At 40.4% G+C, this 22,153-nt stretch overlaps 1 protein-coding gene across 2 annotated transcripts in view; it reads right to left on the reverse strand.

The window, feature by feature from the left end:
• Positions 1–210: 210 nt before the first annotated feature.
• The window catches only part of LOC134615662 (calcium-activated potassium channel subunit beta-4-like), a 44,123-nt gene continuing 22,180 nt past the window's right edge, over positions 211–22,153 (reverse strand). For both annotated transcript variants that reach the window (XM_063460245.1, XM_063460246.1), the window contains exons 3-4: positions 12,412–12,539; positions 211–8,186 (exon numbers count right to left, since the gene is read on the reverse strand). In XM_063460245.1, the coding sequence (XP_063316315.1) occupies positions 7,862–8,186; positions 12,412–12,539 (453 nt within the window). In that variant the 3' untranslated portion in view covers positions 211–7,861. The remainder of the gene's footprint in view (positions 8,187–12,411; positions 12,540–22,153) is intronic.

The raw sequence follows: 22,153 nt of genomic DNA on the forward strand, positions 1-22,153 counted from the left end.
TGCCAACTCTGAGATCAGTTAGGAAGGGTGTGTTTTGTAACATAAACAGAGGTATCATTAGCAAGTAAACGCCTATATCTGGTATTGGATAACTCATATTCTCATATACACATTTAATTTGATTAGCCACAGTTGCTTCTGTGAAGCTAATATCAATAAATTAAAGTCACAAAGATCTGAAAATGAAAAAAGAATGTTCTATGGCGAGGCTTTGAAGACAAAAAGTTTGTTTTTATTTAAAGATTTCTATGAGGCACAATAGTTATCATTTTTATCGTGAAAACACGGGCGAAGCGGCTACCTGGGTCACATGATACAGTGCTGAGGTTCAAAGAAGATGGAGAGACGACAAGATACCTGCAGACAACACAGTTCTTAGTACAAAGGCATGATCCAAACACAAAAAACAGAAATGATTTGACAGTCATTAGAATAACACCGAGAATAATTATGGAGAAACAGTCAATGAAGAACTAAAACATTTAACCATCATCCACCTTTCAGTCACTGACTGTTACATTGTGGATTAAAACCGAAACATCTGTCAGAATGAAATGAAACGTTTGCCTGTGTGAAGAAGCTAAATACAGCGTTTAGTTGCTACTGCAGGTCACAGCTTAGCATATGGCTTTAGATAGAAAATCTAACATGGAGACCTCAGACAGAGACAATAAAACCTCATCAAGTCTCACGAAAATACACAGAAATGCTACAAAAGCTACATTTTCTTTGGAGAGGACAAATGAAATTCATTGATGACATGATGGCTTTTAAACAGCTGGATCCTGGATTATAAGGAAGTTTTAATGGTGTTAAAGAAGAAAAACAGGAGCTAACGGTAGAAACAGATTCAAAGTGTGCACAAATTTTCTTTCACATAAACATCCCTTAGTTTGTTTGCTTTTTTTAGAAAGTTTTTATCCAACAGCATAATGGAAAGAGAAAATGTTGGAGAAAAGGGCAGAAAGAAAGTAGATGAGAGAATCAGAAGAATTAAAATGATAAAAGTGGCAAAAACAAGGCAAGCAAGCAAGAAAGGACAAGTATTAAAAGGAGCAGCTGTACAAATAGAAGAAAGGGTCAAAGAAGCAGAAAAGGTAAAGAATTGATGACTTTTGATTGACTCCTTCAGGCACTGATTATGTTTTAATGACGCTACATCACTCAGTCCTGTTTCTGCCTCTCTACATTCATGGAGTCAAACTGTTCATTCTCACTGTGACTGGATCTGTGGTTATTCCCCCTACATGTTTAAATGACTGACACAATATCTTTGTAAACTGGTGTTTATGGTTCCCTAAGCGGTCTGGAGAACATTAGCCCAGCCAAGCTCAGACTTTTTATCTTAATGAGAGGATTAGGATGGACCACTCTCCCTGAGGAAGCACTCCAGAGAAGTGCCCATGGGAACCAGACATCCTGTGCTAGAAAGAAAGTGTGTTAGGGTCACGGGTGTCTCACACAGGACACCAGAACACAAAAGCTTGTTTTTCTTCACAGGTTTCTGAAGAGCATCAGACAGACAGTGTGCATCAGATGGTTCAACTCGATTTTGAAATGTGGTGGCACACTAAGGTGCTATATGTATAATCTTGTTTCTAGAACCAGAAGTACCATCTTTGGATATGTTATTAGCCAACGCGAGCTAGCTTGTTGGCAAGCTACATTAAGTAGCTTCTTTAGACAGTCTGGTAATGCAAACTTTAAACCTTAATACAATTTAAACAGATGAGTTACAAACTAAAGGGTGAATAGAGTATAAAGGCCAATTCAGTGTTTGTATCAGGCTGTAAACATGTTTATTTCTGTTGTAAAGTGTTAATATGGGAGTCTATGGGTACTGACCAACTGTTGGAGCCCCTGCTGGACGTTAAAGGAACTGCAGCTTTTGGTACTTCCATGTTGGGTTTACTTTTCAGACATGTGTTGTCCCTTAAGTGTGACGATGACTTCAAATGAATTTTTGTTGAGAGAAAAGGTCTTTCTACAATTAAAATACAGAGAATAAACTGAATTCTTGCTTGGTATTAATTAATTTCAGGGGTAACCTTCTGATTTCTCATGGGTCACCAGACTGAGAAGTCCCACCGCTGTTCTCAGGTTTGTGGACTTTCAGCTTTTTTCACAGCTGTTCAGTTTTCTTAAGATCAGAAATTAAAGCCTCCCCTCATCATACACACATATTTGGGTCATTGTGCTGCAACTGAGACAGACTCTCATTTTTGGAGCCTCAAGTGGACATTAGAGGAACTGCCGCTTGTGAATAAATTAGAATTTTGCACAAAGATCACTGATGAAGACAAAGAACAATCAGATATGAATCTGACGTATTAAACAAACAGTACATTCATGCTCTCAGGCTTTTTTAAGGAACGGTTAAAAGGTGTCCAACAGTCAACACAAATCTAAGACAGGATAGACGTTCTCACGAAAAGTGATGTGAATAAAATGTGTTACAGCAGCAAAATTCAAGTTTACAATGAAACATGATGGCAGTCTCCTAGCTGAACCCGAGGAGGAGATGACAGGACAATAACAGCTCACTCGCTCAGAGAACAGCTTGGCAAAATATTGCTTAAAGCAGGGTCAAATTTAGACTGCTGAGCATGTTTGAAAGGCGGTGGTAGACATTTGGAAACAACAGTTGATGATTAAAAACTCCCCCTGATACAAGATGAATCACACTTCGTGATTGCAGGTCTATTGTTAACTCTGCTGCTTGGCAGAAAATTAAGTAATTTTACCCAGAACGTTTCTGGAGATGAGCTTAAATATGTTTAAACACTTAATTTTTTGTCTAAACTCTTCCCTCAGCAACTGTCACAAATACCAGCAACACCAGGCAAACACAGCTGTGCAAACCAAACATCACATGTCCAAGCAGCTCTGCAGACTTCCTGAAACATGTTTCACATTGATCGTTCTTGAACAGATCCAGATGGAGAAGCTACTTCAATGTCTTCGCCAACATGTGGGAGCTGTGAAGATATTCAAATTAAAACTCCCTACAGCTTCTCAACCACCTGCTGTCTGCTGCTCAGCATCGTTACAGTTTGCAGACCGTTTACTGAGAAAAGCAGAGACGCTTCAGCACCACCAAACATGGCTGCCGTTTCCACAGGACGTGACGTGGGGTGCCAACTGCTGCCATGGAGGAACGTCATCACGAATCATAAAAGGAATTGCAGATGCCTTCAAAACAAGTGTTTGTGATTTCTTATTTTGCAAAATTTGAAACATAATTCTGCTTAAATATGATGCTGTATAGATCAGCCATTTCCAGACTTGCAAATTCAAAGCTGAACGTCAGCACACGACTGCATGTTTCACTCGGTGCTGAATGCTCGGTGGAGCGAAGCTTTTAAACATACTGTGTATGTACCTGTATTTACTGTAGAGTTTTAAATAAAGCAACCGTCTCCCTCTGGAAAAAAAAAAAAAACAAACTTAAATAATCAGGCCCCATCTTATCTCAATGACCTTGTAGTACCATATCACCCTATTAGAGCACTTCGCTCTCGCACTGCAGGCCTGCTCGCAATATAAAGCGCCTTGAGGCGACTTTTGTTGTGATTTGGCGCTATATAAATAAAATTGAATTGAATTGAATTGAAAGGCCGACTTTCAAGTCTCAAAATCTCCTGTGGCACACAAGGCTAAGACGTTTACTGCTCCCAAAATTTTTAAACTTCCGATTCTTTTGTTGACTCGAGAAATAAAAGATAAAAGAATAACACTTAATTAACTTACATACTTTGCTATACTCAGGTGGCCCTTCAAATTAACATAAATCATACCAAGTGCAACATTAAAATTTTATACACACAAATAAATCCTTCCTTATGATCCAGTATTAGCATGTGTATGACACATAATAATATGATACATAATAACTTAAGTATTTTTATTTAATTTAGATCCTAAATGTTATGGACTGTTAAGGAGGATTAAAACTTTCACTGAAAAAGCCTCTAACTCTTGTTTCGCCAATTTGTAAAACTGTTATTTAAGATACAACAATGTTTGAACGTTTGCCCGGTGCCTCTTTTTGTGTAGTGTATCTCTGTTAGGGCACCGAGCTGCACACTAGTCTCTGACCCTGAGCTGGATAAGCGGAAGAGAATGGATAGTAGGATGGACATTCATCGTCCAGGAAATCAAAAAAAGAAATTATTTGAGCTGGAATTTATTGTAGTGCTCCTTGGTACATTTGAATATTTCTAAATTTTCACAAGCTGATTATGACTGGGAACCAATAAGAAGATTTTGTGAGACATTTCTGTGGAAGCGTTACATACTGCCTCTGTGGGTACCTGTATAGCGTACAAGCTATAAGCCTCCTGTCCCTTAGCTGTCAGCTCAGAGGTTTTTCCTGCCTGTACAATCAGGGTTGAAGCCGAGCGAAACCATCTGCAGCACAGAGAATCCCCCGAGCACCCGCACACTTTACTCACATGGTCTAGATTCTGTCCTCATTACTTCTGAAGACAGCATGTGGAGGGAACCCCAGGCCACGGGCATGTGTCATTTTTTTACCTTGGAGTGTTTACCAAGCAACAACGCGTCTGTTTAACATCCCACTACAACCTTGTTATTGTCCTCCTAATTAGACTTACTGATGCTTTGCTTTGTTTTGAAGCATTGAAAAGTGAACAATGTGGCACAAATTAAAGTAGAATTCTACTTCTAAATGCTTTAAAATGCAGTTTTAATGGGCCAGAACCCCTATACCGACAACTGCAGTCCTGTAGATAACATTGGGATCTAAAGTTATCCATTTATGGATATTTTTCATAGAGTAATAGTTAGTTATGGTGTTTAGCGTCAATGTCCATAGAAGGATTGAAGACTAAAAAACATTAAGAACTAGTAGTCTAATCCATAATCACCAAAATATGACAAAATTGGTGATATTTCAATTAAAGAAACTTATGATGTACTTGAAACACCACTTCAATGTCCATAGAAGGATTGAAAACCTTAACAACAACAACAACAATAATAATAATAATAGAAAAAGTGTACTTTACATTTCCACCTTTTGAGCTTTTGCCTTGTGTCTTATTATTTTAATGGTACTGACCGGTAAGTTAAAGCCACGTGCAGTTTGATGAACAAACTCATGATTCATTCATGATTTGCTTTAGGTTTGGTTTCAACTGGATGGAAACCTGGCTCAGTGAAATGGGACAGCACTTTTAACATCTTTCTTTTGACATAATTAGGGCAGTTTCAGCCCAGTTAGAGGAAATAATAAATTGCCAAATTTAGACCACAGAATGTTCTACCTCCAACATTCACTTTTAATTATATAGTATCAAATATGCTATACAAGATAAAAGTAATCTGTCAGTTGCTTCAGGATGCTTTATATCTTAAAGTAAAAAAAGTTATAACTGACTTGCAGGTGCCTGGTCTCTTTTACACTCTACTTTGAAGGGAAACTGTGGTGCAGCTGATTTTACTGAGCTGAACACATGAACTTTGTCTTTCTTTGGGTGCGACTTGAAGGGTAACGTTGTCAGTAACATTAGCTGTGGTTGTTTCTGCTGAGCTCCCTGCTGTCTGCCAACACCTTCACGGTTCAAAGAGCTCTTGCATCGTCAACCCTGTAGAGGATTCGAGTCCCTGAAGCAATAGGATCCACTAATGGGCACTCTGATGAGTCACCAGTGTATTTGAATACATAAATTAATAGGGCAGGTTTAATTATTTAAATTGAATTCCAAATATTGATTTAAAAATACCTGTCCATTTGCCTTTTACTGGCTCTTTATATTTTTCACCTCTTCACTTTTTACCTTAAAATCCAGTCACAGAGCTGAGCAGCCAAAATGTTAGAAAAACCCACACCAGTCGACCTTTCAAAAAGGTCTTTGGAAACTCTGACTCTGAAAGTATTTCCAGAATATTCCAAGACTGTTTTAACCAACTGGATTTAACCTTCTAATATCCACCAGGTACCTGGCAAACCTCTTAGTGTAAACTTTAGGGCAGGGGTCCCCAACTCCAGGGCTCGAGGGCCGGTGTCCTGCAGTTTTTAGATGTGTCCGTGATACAACACAGCTGATTCAAATGGCTAAATTACCTCCTCATGTCTTGCAGTTCTCCAGAGGCCTGGAAATGAACTAATCATTTGATTGAGGTGTATAGACCCAGGGTGAGATCTAAAACCTGCAGGACACCGGCCCTCGAGGCCTGGAGTTGGGGACCCCTACTTTAGGGTTATATGGGCTTCAGAAACTAGAGTTGTTACCTTTTAAATGTCAGTCTTACAGTTCTTCAGTTATGTCCATTTGTGTATGCAAAACAGGTGAAAATTACAAGGAAAAGTTGATGTGAACCTAAACTAGTGACCTGGCAGATGTTACGAGGTTAAAAACATCTTGCACAACCCCCCCGAGAAAACAACCAAGAGCACAACAGACAACTAAACAATCCAGATATTTTCTATGACCATTGATACAAGTCAAAGAGAAAACAACAGTTGTGGCTGTGTGCTGGTAAAAACGTTTTTCAACGAAACAAAATCATTGCTAAGCTCCTATAGGGTTCAAATTGTACTATAAAAGTGCTGTAGTAGACAACCATTTATCTTCACATATGTAATATGAAGTCTCATTTGTTAGAAGACTGATGAAAGAAACTCTCAGCAAAAGACTGCCTTGAGTTGCACAAGCTAGAAGAGCAGAGACAATCCTGAAGGTAACATCAGGACTTTGCACCTCTGTTAAGAAACATTCATGGCTACTGGGACTTGAAGGGAAACTACATTAATAAGAGAGCTACAGAAGAGCAGTTACTTCCCAAGTGTCAGTCCTTATGCTTGTCCTGTCCTGACTGCATCATCAATCACAGCGCGAGGGTTTGGGTTGGGCTTTGATAGCATCCTATTAAATCTGAATCTCCGATAGAATCTCAGCTTTCATCCTTTGTATTACAACTTAAAAACACAAGTCAAAGATCAGCACAAGGTGTCAAAAATTTCTAAGAATCAAAAACCCTACCTGATTCAAATTTGGCTGATCTCAATCATTTTCTTACAACAGTGTATTTGCCGGACTCACCTCAATCCAACTTTGTCCACTTTCCTAAAATTGAAATTAAGATCAGTGTTTATCGTTTTGAGATTGGAGGAGATCCAGCTCTCATCGCTGAGGCAAAAGTATAAGTGGTCATAATGGGACTTCCAGTTCAATAATCTGAACTGGAGATGGTTAAATTTAAATAACTTTTAGCCCATTCCCAGAATATCTCGAACATATATTGTTCTATATGTGATTAGCTGCTGCTGGACGAAGCCAGAAACTGATGGATGATCACTGAAAGATCTCTGATGAATACAGATTTTTCCCATTTAATAGTTGGAATAAACTCATTTATATAGCTGGTCTATAACAAATCATCTAATCCAAATATTGGAGCTCACATGTAAGCTGAAATGACTGAACAAGTATAACAGATAAAGATACTTGATAAGAGACCCTTAAAACACCAGAACTTAATAAGTCTGGGTTTCTTGATGACTAGAAACCAGACCCAAAGTAGAACCAGCTATCAGTACCCAACGCCAACTACCCTCATTTAAACAGCCTTTCATTGCTAGTCAGAAGATTTCCACTGATCCACTTTAAGCTAAAATCAGGAAAAAGTCTGAAGTTTTGTACAGTCTTCCCGCTGAAATCTATAGGCAATAGTGGATTTCCCCTCATCTTCACCTCATTCAAACATTCTGATCATACCAACCAGTCCGGACAGCAATGGGTTGTTGGTGGCGTCTTTAGCCATTTAGTCGACTTCGCCCACCGGCTCATTGGCATTCTTAGTGATTTCATGCTGAAGAAACATCTTTCTGCTCGCTCTAATGTTCCCGATCTCTGCGCCGCACTGGGACCGCAAACAGCGGCAGGGTCCTTGAGGGCGATGACAGCTCGGGGTCAGAGTTTGTCGTGAGTGGGTCTCTGGCCTTGCTGCCGCAGCGGTCAGGTGGCATGGCAGACAGGTCTTGGCAGACCTCATAGGAGCACTTCCTCTTCTGGAGGGCCTCGGCTCGAACAGCCAGGGAGCGAGCACATACCGTCAGGAGCACAATGAGTGTGCCCAGAAGGAGGGAAACCATTGGCCAAAGAACACAGTGTAACAGGACACTGGTGTCATGGGAACGGCGCCACAACACGTCATCGGGCCTGAAATAAAAAGAAGAGAAAGTAAAAGCACGAATTTAACATGGTGTTAAAACACTACTCTTGGGATTGACTGTTAAGTCACTGACCTCCTACAGGTCCTTCTACTTTTACTCCTTTTTCATACCAAACCATCTCCTGTCACTAAAATTAAAGGCTTCCTACTAATATTTCATGTTACAGACAATGAAAGCAAGATAGAAGCAAGCACCCCCTTAATCACATCCCATCGGGAAAGCTTGTTTGGAAGTGCCGAATCAGGTGAGCAGTAGAGTAATTTTTCCACAGTAATGACAATGATTTTTTTCTATAAGAGGAGTTGCCCCCTGCTGGTCATTAGAAAGAATGCAGTTAAGGTCCATGGGCCTCACTCGGAGTGTCTTTAATAACTAGCTTGCTTAACTCAATAAGTGTTTATGTTGTTATTCATTTAGGTAGTATAGCTAATGTTACATTAGCTGGATATCGTTAACTGCAATTCAACATCGGCATACTCAAATGGACATCTTACTAAAGATGAACAAAATCTATCTCTCCTTTTGAAAAATGACATTGTCTCATTTCTGAATCTCAATCTTCACATGATTAAAATGAATTGTACACCTAACAATTTAACAAAGAAAGGCAAAGCTGCTTCTATGTATCAACAAAAACTAACATAGCAAATTTCCCAAAAATAGAGTTAACCTATCTGCAGTGTAACTGAGCACACATTCATCTCCACAGTTAGCTGTGGAGCATCTTTAATCATTTCAGGGTCCAAAAAAGTTAAAATGTACAGCACTGCTGTAACTTGTAAATGAAGACAGAAAATTAAATATCAGCAATGTTTGGGCGGCTGGTGAAGTCTTACTAGTTGATAGATAGTGGTGTGATACCTGGTGGCTAGCTATAGAGCTGTGGTTAGGCTAATGCAAACACATTAGTGGAGGGAAAATGGAGGATGAGGGTTAAAAAGCGTTCAGTAAAGTTCATGCTGAAGTGAGCATCTAAATTCTGGGCCATTATGAGATCAGTAAGGATTTTGTGAACTGTGAATCATGTCGATGCTCTAGTGGAATCCCAAAATAAAAATTAGGGAGATGGAAGTGACCAGAAGAAAGATCTCCTTCAGCTGTGCACAGTCTAATTTAAGCTCTCATACTCTGACTGACACCACCAGAAAGTTTTGGGATATAACCTTCATGCCACCTCTGAAATAAGCCAGACATCTAGAGACAACATGCTTTTCTAAACTTAATGAAAAAAGAAACTTTGAGTGTTCCAGTTTGTTCTCTAAAACACCAAAGAGCTGATGTGTAGCATCAATGAGCTCCCACTGGGGCCTCATTTATGAACCAGCATTTCCTCATTCGGATCTTTCTGGTGCAGAGATAAAAATAAAACTAGCCAAGGTCACAGGTAAGCACTGTCGGTGAATTATCGGAGGATTAAGCTGACACGCTAAAGCAGATCTCTGGCTTTTCTTTGTCTCATCAGTTTTTTGGACAGAGCCTGAATAAAAAGAGAGGAAAGAAGAGCTTCTTCAAACATCTCTCCTCCTGCACTTATTATCTTTCACTGCAGTGTTTATTTTCAGGTTGTAACCTCAGCATCCTTCTGCTGTTCTGCTCAGTGTCTCCTGCTCACCTCTGATAATCCACCTCCATCATACTGTTGACCTACATTTTCCCCTTCATGTCATCGGCAGTGGCGGTCCTAGCCTGTTTGGCGCCCTGGGCGAACACTCCCTCTGGCGCCCCCCCACACACACACACATAAAACATATTAAGGATTGTACATTAACATAAAATTGTTGTAGGAACCATACTGAATTTCACCAGAGAAACACACACACACATATGAAGAGAGAGAGAGTATGCATGGTATGCAAACGGCTACCAAACAGCCATCATAATTCGTCATACACTGAGAACAGGAAACATCAACAATTGACAATGACTAATTAATATTAAAATCTGTAACATAATGTATTGTTTGGAGTTTAGTCTGTTACTGTTGCTATTTTTACCATTTCTTCTTGGAGCAACTGTAACCCACATAATTTCCTTAGGGATTAAGAAAGTATTCTGATTTTGATTGTTTCAGGATGACCTGCCATTATCCAATGACTCATCTGCTTACCTGTATCTTTTGCTCGTTTCTCCTCTTCTTCTTTTCTCTTTTTTCTAAACTGAGCACCTGATGGTTTTGAACTTTTCTTGTCCATCTTCCATTGGTTTTAATTTTGCACTCCAGTATGAACACCCATCCCCCAACCCGAGGATCACCACAACATAACCTAATAGACCTACACCTTAGTTCACAGATTGACTTTGTCTAAGGTGTATTTCTGGGATTTCACACAACCCAGGATTCAAAACATGAATACATAATGGGCTTGGATTTACAACATGATGAATGAAATGTGCTCTATTTGGAAGCAGCCGGCCCCTCCCCTTTCGACAGGTTGTGTGTGAGACTTTAAATCATCAAATTGTAAATTATAAATTTTAAATTGTTATTGATCCCTTTAACCCCCAGTCCTAAAGTGTATATTTATTTTCTTACTCTTCTTATATATATTGTTTGTTTACTTGCACTGCTGTAACTGGAGCCTCGTCGTCTGATCTCTCTATATACTTACTGTATGTAGCAGAAATGACAATAAAGTTTACTTTGACTTCAGCAGCGAGCAGGCGCACCGAGGGCTCTCGCGCTCACTTTATAGATCGTGCAAATTATAAGTCTGTATCATAATGTCTGGTGTTTTCGTGTTTGTTGGTTTGTTTTTATTTTGTTTTATTTTACGAGTTGGTTATTAGATGCTGCTCCAGCCAGCCGGAGATTCCCCCGTCGCTCCGCCCTCTCCTCCCTGTGCCGCAAGCAGCAGGCACACCTCGCAAACGGAGGGCGCCCTTACTCCCAGCAAACGGGCAATAGAAAACCGATCGGTGCCTATGCCATTCCCAATATGCGCTGGCATGAGGTCGGGGCAGCATGAGTACGAGCAATTATTTATTTATTTTATTTATTTATTTTTTCCGATGCCCGTGATGCCGCCCCCCACCACAATGCCGCCCCGGGCAACCGCCCGTGTCGCCCGTATCAAAAACCGCTACTGGTCATCGGTAGTGTGATAAAGGAAATTCAGAAAGTCAAAATATCTTATTTTAGATGAACAGCGAAGTCATTTTTTTCTGCTGGTCTCTATTTGACTCTGCAGTCTTATTTTCACTCTGCAAGAAAAAACATTCTGATTAGTGTGATAATCTAGTTTGAAGCATCATCTACAAGAATTCCTGACACGTCACTGCTGACGGTACACGACTGATTTTTTTAGGTTTAATTTTTGTACTTGTTCCATGTTCTATAGACTGAAATTATTCACTGGTTAACAAGATATATTTTGAGAATTCAGGCTGGAGCCTGAATTGATGTTTCACATTTTTTAATTAAAATAACAATAATGTATAAGGCATTTAAAATCAGAATGAATGAAGTGGCTCTGGGATATTAATTAAAGGTTATTTTTTATTCATTTAAACAATTTTTGGTCCAACGATTGAAAGACCAATGGTTTGAGGATTTTTGGCGTTTGACAGGATTTTGTTTGAAAATGCAGTATAACCACTTTGTTTTTAATCATGTTTTATATGTATATCTTTTATGTATTTAAATATTCAAATAAGCATGAATGAACATTTCTTAAAAATGCACCAAAATTAAAGAGCTAAGAGACCAATTCTCATCTGAACCTGCAACATAAATTCACCCTGAAAGCAAAATGTAAATAGAAATCATGTATAATGCACACAGAGCACTAATGAAACCAGAAGAAAAGATGAATATTACAATAAAACTATAGTAAGACAAACCTTTAAATGAATAATATGATGGTATTATTAGACAGTAGGTAAAACATGGCATAAAAGAAATAAAAATTTAAATTTATATTAAAATTTTAAGTGTAAGCATGAAGTTTGAATCCTTCTAGGGCACTGACAAAAAATGGCTTTAAGTATAAGTGGAAGTGGAAAGACTATTAAAGTGAAGTCAGAGGTCACTTCTTGAGGGTCAAAGGTCAGGAACAGCAAATTTGAAAGTGGAAAGTGTGTCTGTCAGAAAGTCCGATCATTCGTCTTCCGTGGTAACAATGATGTGACAGGATCACACTTTCTTTGATTTCCAATTTATCTGAATCGCACCTCCAAATAGACTGAGCTGTAAACGTGTGCGTGAGCCTCACCGCCGCTGCTGGTTGAAGAAGCAGATGAACGACTGGCTGTTGACCTCTTTGGTGAAGTAATCCTCCCACCACAGAACGCTGTCTCTGTTCTTCTGGTTGTCCCTCTCACACGGAGGCACAAACGAACACTGCAACAAAAAATTCAGCACAAATATTCAGTTTAATTTACATGAAGTTTTACAACATATAAACATCATCAGCACACTTAGACATGTTTACAGCCGGACACAGAAACTGTTCTCTTTTCCTAACGCCTGTATTTAATAACGCACCTGTTTAAAGTTTGCATTATTAGGGGCGTGGCTTCTTTGACTGACAGGTGAATGGCGACGCAGGCAGCTGTAGCTGATAGCTGCCTGCTAGGCTACACCTCAACTAACTGAAGTGGATCTCTGGACCATGTTTGTGCTGCTGAAGCCTTTTGGAGCATTTTAATGACATGATGTGACCAATATTATGGCTGCTGAGAGGTAACTGTACTAACAGCATCTAAACAAACTACTTCCTGTAGTTTGCCAACAATGCTAGCTAGGACTGGCTAATAACGTATCCAAATATAACACTTCTGGTTCTAGAAACAAGATGGTGAAAACCACAATAGGGTTCAAAAAGCTGAGCCTGGTTCTGCTGGAGGTTTCTTCCTCTTAAAAGGGAGTTTTTCCTTCCTACTGTCATGGAGCTTGCTCATGGTGGGTCTTCTGATTGTTGGGTTTCTCTGTATTATTGTAGGGTCTCTACCTTACAGTATAAAGTGACTTGAGGTGACTGTTGTTGTGATTTGGTGCTCTCTATATAAAAAAACTGAATTGAATTAAATTGAATATACAGTTTGTGACAAAACTTAGAGGGTTTGACAGAGTGTTTCAGTGTTTCATCACATTGCTTTTGTGGCAGCTCTTAAATGAATAAATAAATGACAGTGATTACTCGGCAGGAGGTGCTCTAATGAGGTCACAATAATCTGACAAGTTTAAAGGGGGGTTGGCATCGCGTTGTTTTTCTTCAGTTTTATTTTCAGCGAACAAAAATAACCTCTGTGACATACACACACACACACACACACACACACACACACACACACACACACTCAGATTCATGTGGCAGGAGGTTGATTGGTGTCTGGCTGGTTCCTGTGAATCGACTGGTTGCCATGATGATGACTTGATTGGTGCAGAGAAGGGGCAGGGGGTCGTCTCCATCAGTCATGGAAGCTGTGGACTCTGTGGAACTGTGGTGGATGTTTTTAACCGAATCAGAAGCTCAAAGGTCAAAAGCAGAACGGAGCATCTCTCGCCAGCATGGAGCCACACCTGAGTTTGTGGACAGTAGGTGGAACTAAATTAAAGATGACAGCCGGCTAAATGATTCCTCGGGAGGGGCAACAGCAGCTGCTTGGATTGGCTTCAGTCCCTCCCTGAGTATGTGTAGTCACAGTATGAAAGCAGAAAAAAAATCTCTTAGAGCTAATTAATGCACATTTATTCCCAACAAAGCTCCAGAATAATCAACCACTCTTCTCCAGATGAGGTACTAGTGTGCACAGCTGTGGCCCCAGATGTATTACTGCCAAAATACGTTACATTTATTCTTTAGTAGAGCCCTAATCCTCTTCCGTACAAATGTCATGGAAATAATATGCTGAAAAAACTAAAATATACAGCTCTGTTATCACTTCCAACATAAATGAAGACAGCAGACTAAACAGCAGTGACTTTTGTAGGGTTACTGAAGTTGGGCTAGCTGGTATATAATGATGTGCTACGTGATCGCTAGCAACACAGCTATGTAAGCATAACAAACACAGTGAAGCTGGAGGATGAATGCTAACTTTTTTCCACTCCATAAAATTTAATGGGAGGGTCCAGATGGTTAGAGACAAATGCAATCGCATGGCAGGATGCTGTAAACGGACCAAACTTCAGTCAGGAGAACAACTGAGATAATCCATCCACAATACGAGGTTAGTCATTAACAGTGTTGGGCAAGTTACTTTGAAAAAGTAATTAATTGTAGTTACTAGTTACTTCTTCAAAAAAGTAACTGAGTTAGTAACTGAGTTACAATATTCTAAAAGTAATTAATTACTTGAAAAGTAACTATTGCGTTACTTTAAAAAAAACGTTTAACCCTCTGGGGTCCAGGGTATAATTGGCCATTTTTAACTACTTTTGATTTTCCCCCCACATTTTACCTTTAAAAACGATTTACTTTGCCTTGTTTGGTATCATCCTTTTCAGCACAACCTCACGTGTCTGAATTTATGTCATGTTTTCATGTTGACATACTGTATTAACACAATTAATCTAAAATCAGACAAAAAACATAAAATCAGAGTAGAAAAAGTTATATTTTTTACTGTAACAACCACAAACATGTTTATTGAATCATATTTCATAACTTTAAATGCAAATATAAATTGTCAATTTTAAAATCCTATGCACAAGTTTTGCAAACAACAAAGTTATTTGCATCCATTTACCTTTTACCTTGATTTTTTAAATAACCATTTCAAACTATTTACAGAACAATCAGCTGTTCTGCATTCAATAAGATGCCACACAAATTATTTGTGCCACTCCAAAAAAAATATTTCTGTCCACTATAAAGGAGAACATCACAGCCTGATACCTGCAGGTCTGACAGCAGCAGGTGTATCACTCCTGTTTCTACCTGGAGACAGCAGTCACCTTATTGCTCTGACACACAACACAAAACTATCCACAACACTACACACTAACTACACAAGACAACACATTAACTACACACTCCAAACACGCTAAACGTCACAAATCTCTCACATCTCAAAACTCTCTCTCTCTCTTTTTCTGCTGTCTTTCTCTCTCTCTCTCTCTCTCTCGCCGTCACTCCTAAAACTTCCCGTTTTTTTTGTTTTTGTTTTTTGCTCATAAGCAGAGAGTACTTGCTAGCGCTGTCCTTAGACAGTAAACGTGACGAAACTATATATATTGTTTATCATGACTCTGGTTTTACGTGGCCTATCAACACAATTTAAAAACTGGTATATATCACCTTGTTGCTTTGTCTTTAAGTGGTCGTGTGATTGGCTTGCCACGACTACTTTATTCTTCCTCAGTCAAACAGCAGCACTCATGCGATTGTTTTGCCCCCTTAGCTCCAGGTGTTGTGCTAGACAGTGATCGTGATTGCCGTCCGCGGGAGCGCGCAGCTGCTTAAAGTTGTAGCGTCCAGATTACTTATGTAGTCAGCTACTTCCGTGCAACTGATATAAGATGCGGTAAGCTGAACACAGCTTCAACCGTCTGTTTGTTGAAAAATAGTAACGGACCGCATTTTCTTGTTAGTAACTGTAACAGCGTTGTAACGATAGGAATAGTAATTAGTTAGATTACTCGTTACTGAAAAAAGTAACGCCGTTAATAACGCCGTTACTTGTAACGCCGTTATTCCCATCACTGGTCATTAATATACTGCAACAACATGGGAATAAAGCAGCTGCAAGAGAATTCAACATTAATGAATCAATGGTACAGAAGTGGAGGAAGCAAGAAGAGTGACTTGAGTAAAGTTTGACTTATCTGACTGTTTTGTTTCGCTTAATGTGCCTTATAATCCGGTGTGCCTTATGGTGCGAAAAATACAGTAGACCTTTGAACGGTGATAGAAATTAAGCTCTTGTTTTGCAGCTTTGATTCACCGGAGGGGCTAAAGGGGGTGTCCCTTATTATCTATCGAGAGTTATTTTAATGTGGGAGTCTGTGGGGACTGACTCACTGAGGGAGCCTCTGCTGGATTTTAGAGGAACTGCAGGCTTTGGTTTCACTACAATGGATTTATTTTTCAGACCCTGGGGTCATTGCTTCACTGTGGCCATGGCTCCAAGTGCATGTTTATTGGGGCAGGTCTGTCTACAGTTAAAATCCTGAGAACTTGATGAATTTTCATCTCGTTTGGTATTAATTAATTTCTGGGGCCGTTTTCTGATTTCCCATGGGCCTCCCACTGAGAAATCCTGCCAGTGTTCTGAGGACTTTCAGATTTTTCCACAGCTGTTCACTTTAATTAAGATCAGGAAGTAAAGCCCTTCTCATCACACTCCATGCTTTTTACATGCATATTATCCTGTAGCAGGATCGCTGAGCTGCGACCAAGTCAGACTCTCTCTGATACCAGGCAGTTTGTTTCCCTCCAGGTTTTACTGATAATCTTCTGATTATGAGTCCAGCGCAGGTTCAACACAGCCAAGCAGCCCAATAACACACCTGAGCCTCGTCCGTGTTTCTCAGCAGGGATGCTGTTGTTTTCTTTTAAGGTTTTTTTCTTCTGTGAGCGCTGAGCTTGTGTGTGAACTGCTCTTATTCAGGCTTTTTCAGGCTGGCCTCTGAATGTGGGTCTTTCCCCATCGAACCACTTTCATTTAGAAATATTTTTATGGTTGTTTTCACACCTTTCAAATCAAAACAGTTTGATATGGCATCAGTTTTAGGAGTGATGGGGAGGATTATTTTCTAATTTCTCTGTTGCTTTGAGAGTCTTGCAAGATTACTGGCTTAGTGAGGTAAGCTCAGGTGTTATGAAGCAGGTGTTTCACTTATGTGACATAACAACTCAACATGTACATAACCAACACCTACTAACCAATCAGCTCCCTGGAAAATGATGTCATCATTCCTGCAAAAGCCTCGGTGGCAGTAGAGTTCTTTGAGATATAAAGTTTCTCATGTTTGATGTCAGGAGCAACTTTCTCTCTGCTGAATGCGAGCGATGATTTTATTGATCTACAAGCGATATGTTGTTAGGATGATGATGAGAGCTGCTGTTTTTCACTGTGCATAATTTTCATGGACAGAATTGCAAGTGCAGGTAAGAGGAGAAGGGAGATGGTTCAGGTGGTGTCGGGATGACGTCTCTGCTTTTTGCAGCTGATGTGGCTCTGCTGGCTTTGTTTTATGATGACCGTTAGCTCATACTGGGTGGTTTGCAGCAGAGTGTGAAGTGGCTGGGAATTAGCACCTCCAAGTCTGAGGCCGTGGTTGTCAGATGATAACTGAACACACCCACTCCAGGTCAGGGACGAGGTGCTGCTCACAGTGGAATGAACAGAAAGCTTGTCTCAAATGAGTGAGCATGAAACCAGGTAGTTGGTGTTCAAACATTCAGCTACAACCATGGACTCTGGGTAACTGAAAGAATGAGACTGTGGATTTAAGTGGCAGAGATGAGCTTCCTCTGGATGATGGCTCGGCCTTAGAGACACCGTGAGGCACTCAGAGCTGAGCCACCATTCCTCCACTTGCCAAAGAAGCAGCTGAGGTGGTTCAGCATGTGATTACGATGGCTCCTGGACTCCCGGGTGGTGCATTCACTGTCTGCCTGCAGAGAGTTGGAGGTGGAGTGAGCGGTCTGGGGGCCACTCCTGCTTATGCTGCTGTTGGTCCGTCAGAAGGAGAAGACAGATGTTCTAAGTTTTTTGTGGTTCCCTCGTTCCCTATTTTTTCCTCACTTGTCAACCAATCCACATCTAGCAAATGCTAACTTTTACGCAGATGGACACATTTGAGGGACCTTGGGACCCTTTGCTTAACATGAATTACGCTTCAATCCTGGCCTGGAAATGCTTTTATGTCCCCAGAGAAGAGCTGCAGGTGACGTCTGAGGAGAGTGAGACCTGAACATCACTGCTGCCCTGACAGCCTGGACCCACATCAACTGCTGCAAAATGAATGGGCTGCTGCAGAAGGCTATTATGGATATCCAGTCCAAATACAGGAGAAATAGTTAACTAGATTTGATCTTAGATGATCTGAATGAGTGGACTTCATGTCTGAAAGTGCCCACTGCTCACTTTCTAACCACAGGTGGTATGTTTTGGAGACCTTTGTCTTTTATCTAATAACTTACACTTAAAATCTGAGCTCCTCAGCTCTCATTTGCTTGAGTGTGAAGTGGTCAGCCTGTGATATGTAGGACAGTTACTGAGAGTGCAGAGACGTCAGACCGTCGCGGGTTAGTTTCTGCCTGTCGTGCAGTCGGTGAGACCATCGCTCTGTCTCTGTGTTTCAGGTAAACGCCCGCTCATCAGCCCTCTCAGCTCAGCAGCCATTCATCACCCATCCAATCACACTCGACTCGCCTGATGACATCATAAGTGAGGCTCCCTGCCAGATGATTGCGGTTGCCATGCCAACAGGCTGAGGTTATAATTACGTGTGTGTGTGTTGTAGTGTGTGATAAGCGCCCTGAATGAGAGGAGTTTGGGTTTGAAGCAGCAGCGGCCTGCTGCTGACAGGATGAACCATCACGCGGCGATCAGCGAGCAGCAGCGCTCTGAACACGCAGCAGGTTTCCTCCACGCACAAGCTCGCTTCGCTCCAGCCTCTGATTGCTGTTATCTCCCCGTCCTCACAGTCCAAGCGTGGACTCACTCAGGCATTTAACGGCACTTCTTTAGAATCAAACATCAGTCTGTGTTTGTTTCCTTTTAAATCAGGAAAAATCTCATTTATTTGACGATATACAGCAAAATTCATCTTAATTATTCACACTGACATTGAAAACAGTGAAACAGTTTTAAAATCAAAAACTAAAATCAATAAAAATGTGCAAAATCTAGGGCTTGGAATATGGAATAGTGTTGTTAGCTCTTTTTAAAGCTAACAACACTAAGAGAAATATGCATTTTCATCCTGATAAATAGGAATGTGACATTGTGTAAACACTTTAAACATTTTAACGTGGGCGTCTATGGGGACTGACTCACTGCTGGAGCCTCTAGTGGACTTGCAGCCATTAGCATGACCTTTTTCAGGTCTTTGCCTAACTTAAGCAAGGCTCTAGAGTGCGACCAAATTGGTCGCATATGCAACTTAATTTCTCAGTGGTGTGACTAAAAAACATCCTAGGTCGAACTGATTCGACCAGCCATTCGAGTACAAAAAAAAAGTCTCTGCAACTCTGAAAGTCTCTGTGTGGTCAACAACAGACACACATTATGCCCATATCTTGGTCTAAACCAATCAGAGATAGTCAGGGGCGGGGCCTCTCTGATTGGCCTGGTCCAGATATTCCTGTCAGCCTACGTGTATGTAAGTTTGAAAGCCAGGCGGATAGAGGGAGGTGAGTAGCGATATCGATTCATTAAATCCTGAATTGACTTTTAAATATAAATATATTTTGCCAGAAACGCCAGAATCTCAGGTTAAAGCTCATAAAACTATTTTAACAACAACCAAACAGCAAAACAGTAAATGAGACCAGGTAAACAGATTCCGCACAAAGACGTAAACACAGAGCGCGACGCATCAGAATAAGCGAGATGTCAGCTTTCTCACCCGACAGCACATACTCGGTTAGCTGTCAGGGCTTAAAGCCGACAGCTCACTGATTCTGATGTGTCGGGTCCGCACTTTGTGTTTACGTCTTTTTTGCACAGATTCTGAAGCTGCAGGCTTTTTCTCTCTCCAACCAAAATTGACTGAACCAGCAGCAACAAAAGATCCAAACTACACTTCACATTTGATAAACATCGTCATAAATTCCCTCTTACTTTTGCTGTTTTGCTTCCACCACAATTAAATTCCCACTTCCTGCACAGCTCTTTCTTTCTCTCAGTGTAATTCTAGAACAGTTTCCCATCTCAAATCTCTGTTTTCTGCATTATTTGTTTGCTTATTACGCACAAGTCATGTACTGCACTGTTGGCCGCTGTTTCTCTTTTTTGTTCTCCCAAAAATTACCTCCGACAAGAAAGCCTAATTTCTGCTGTTTAATAGCGAAGAAATTTAAACTTTTTAAAATGATGGCAAATTGCAAAAGAGTTAGCTGTGTTTCTAATAAAACCTCTGTAACTTTGCTCTCCTTCACTTCAACATATCAGGTAATGTTAAAATGTTGATTCATTTTCTTCAGTTTTTGATCTACTGCAGAATATTTTTAAGGTTATTTGCTATAAAAAGCCAGGCCAGGAAAATCTGCTACATGTTTTTCTGTGTTTTATCCTCATTACTTTGACACAAAGGCATCTGCTGTGATGCTCACACCTCTGATGAAGTCTCACAAGTGTCAGTACTGATAAATGATCAGAACTATAATTTTTCTGACTGTCTGAGTCAAAATTGAATCAAATTGAATTGGGACCTTGTGAATCGGAATCTAATGGATTATAGAAATCAGTGATGATACCCAGCCCTAGTGAGTAGCCTAGGCCCAACAGAAGTGGATGTAGCTGTGGGTAATGAGAAAAGATGAAAAGAACGATTGATAACTTTTTCGTTAAGTTAAGGCCTGATCTGTCTGAGATTCGTAGCCAGTGCTCTGACACGGAGCCATCAACCTATGAACGCTGAAAAAGCGGTGAAAATGCAGTTTTAAGCGATACTTTTTCACAGCTTCAACCACATGTTAGAAGAACTTGAGAGGTCCTGCTGCATTAGGAGCATTAAAAGAGTGAGACGGCGAATGATCTGTCACAAAGATACTCAGGTAAAAAGCTAGTTTGACGCAGTTTTGTACAAAATGTGTTTTTTTTTTCATTCAGTCTAAATTTCAGTACAAATTCAGCTTGAACAAACACTTGACCCAAATAACCAGGAAACGACTGGGACATGACAACACACAAACAATTAGCTGTGAGTTGAAGAACATCAATCATGTCCTGACAGGCTGACAGCACAAACACCGTCTGTCTTGATTAGATCAGACAAGGAGAAATGTTTTTTGATTGGATGGTAATGAACCTTTGTCCTCTTTAAAAGCAGCAGAGAGAGAGGAAGAGGGCATCAACACTGAAGGAAGAGATCGGTTCCACAGCGTGTTTTTTAAAAAAAGAAAAAAAAGAAAACCTTAAAAGTTTGTGTGTTAATAAAAACAAACTGGCAGCAGGAGAAAGAGACCTGAATAAACCAGCAAAGATCAGCTAACTGCACTGAAGCTGCCAGGAAGGAATGAGGGAACTGTCATTTTCCTCATGTTGACACAGGGCATCAACCTGGAAACTTGCTAGAAATTTAAAGAAACACAAAGACCTGCAGTTCCTCCAGTGTCCACCGGAGGCTCCAGTTAGCTATTAGCAGGTATCTGTGTCCGTGTGATACAGGCTAGCTTAGCCTTCGACACGCATTCATGGCAAATGCTAAAGCACCCAGAGGCCAGTGGATGATATCACGGTTGCTATGTCCATCTCAGTCTATGACTAAGACATGAAACCAGCTCAGTTTTTTTCTGTAATGGATGAACAGCACCAACTTTACCAACAGTGTAACCTGCTGTACCTGTGGAATTACTGCTCTTTGGTTTTTCTGTAATTTGCTCTCACTTTAGGAAGCCTGGTTCATGTTTTACTCGCAGGTGTTTTTGTTCAGGTGTTTGTTGTTGTGTCTTGTAAGACAAAGGTTCTCAGCAGGATTCTCAGCTCTATCTGACGCTGCGGGGAGTTATCGATCTCTTCACTGATTTTTATATTTCTTATTGATCAGCCCCGTGGGGGCTCTCAGGAGGTCACATGTTCAGAGCTTTCTGTTCACTGCTGAGCGGCTGTCATTTATTTGTTGTTGGAGAGGAAAAAAAAAATCAAAGAACTGCAAGAAAATTTAAATCAATCCAACAACCACAAAAGCCTTGAGACTACAACAACATGTGATCACCAGCCTGTGATCACAAAGCCGCAAAACCACTCTGCTCGTTCCAGTCCCATGTTCTTACTCTTGGACTCTAGCAGAGTAGCTTTGCACAATTCACTTTCTTCTGATTGGTTACTCCTCATAAA

Source organism: Pelmatolapia mariae, linkage group LG17, assembly GCF_036321145.2.
Source record: "Pelmatolapia mariae isolate MD_Pm_ZW linkage group LG17, Pm_UMD_F_2, whole genome shotgun sequence".
NCBI classification, from domain to species: domain Eukaryota; kingdom Metazoa; phylum Chordata; class Actinopteri; order Cichliformes; family Cichlidae; genus Pelmatolapia; species Pelmatolapia mariae.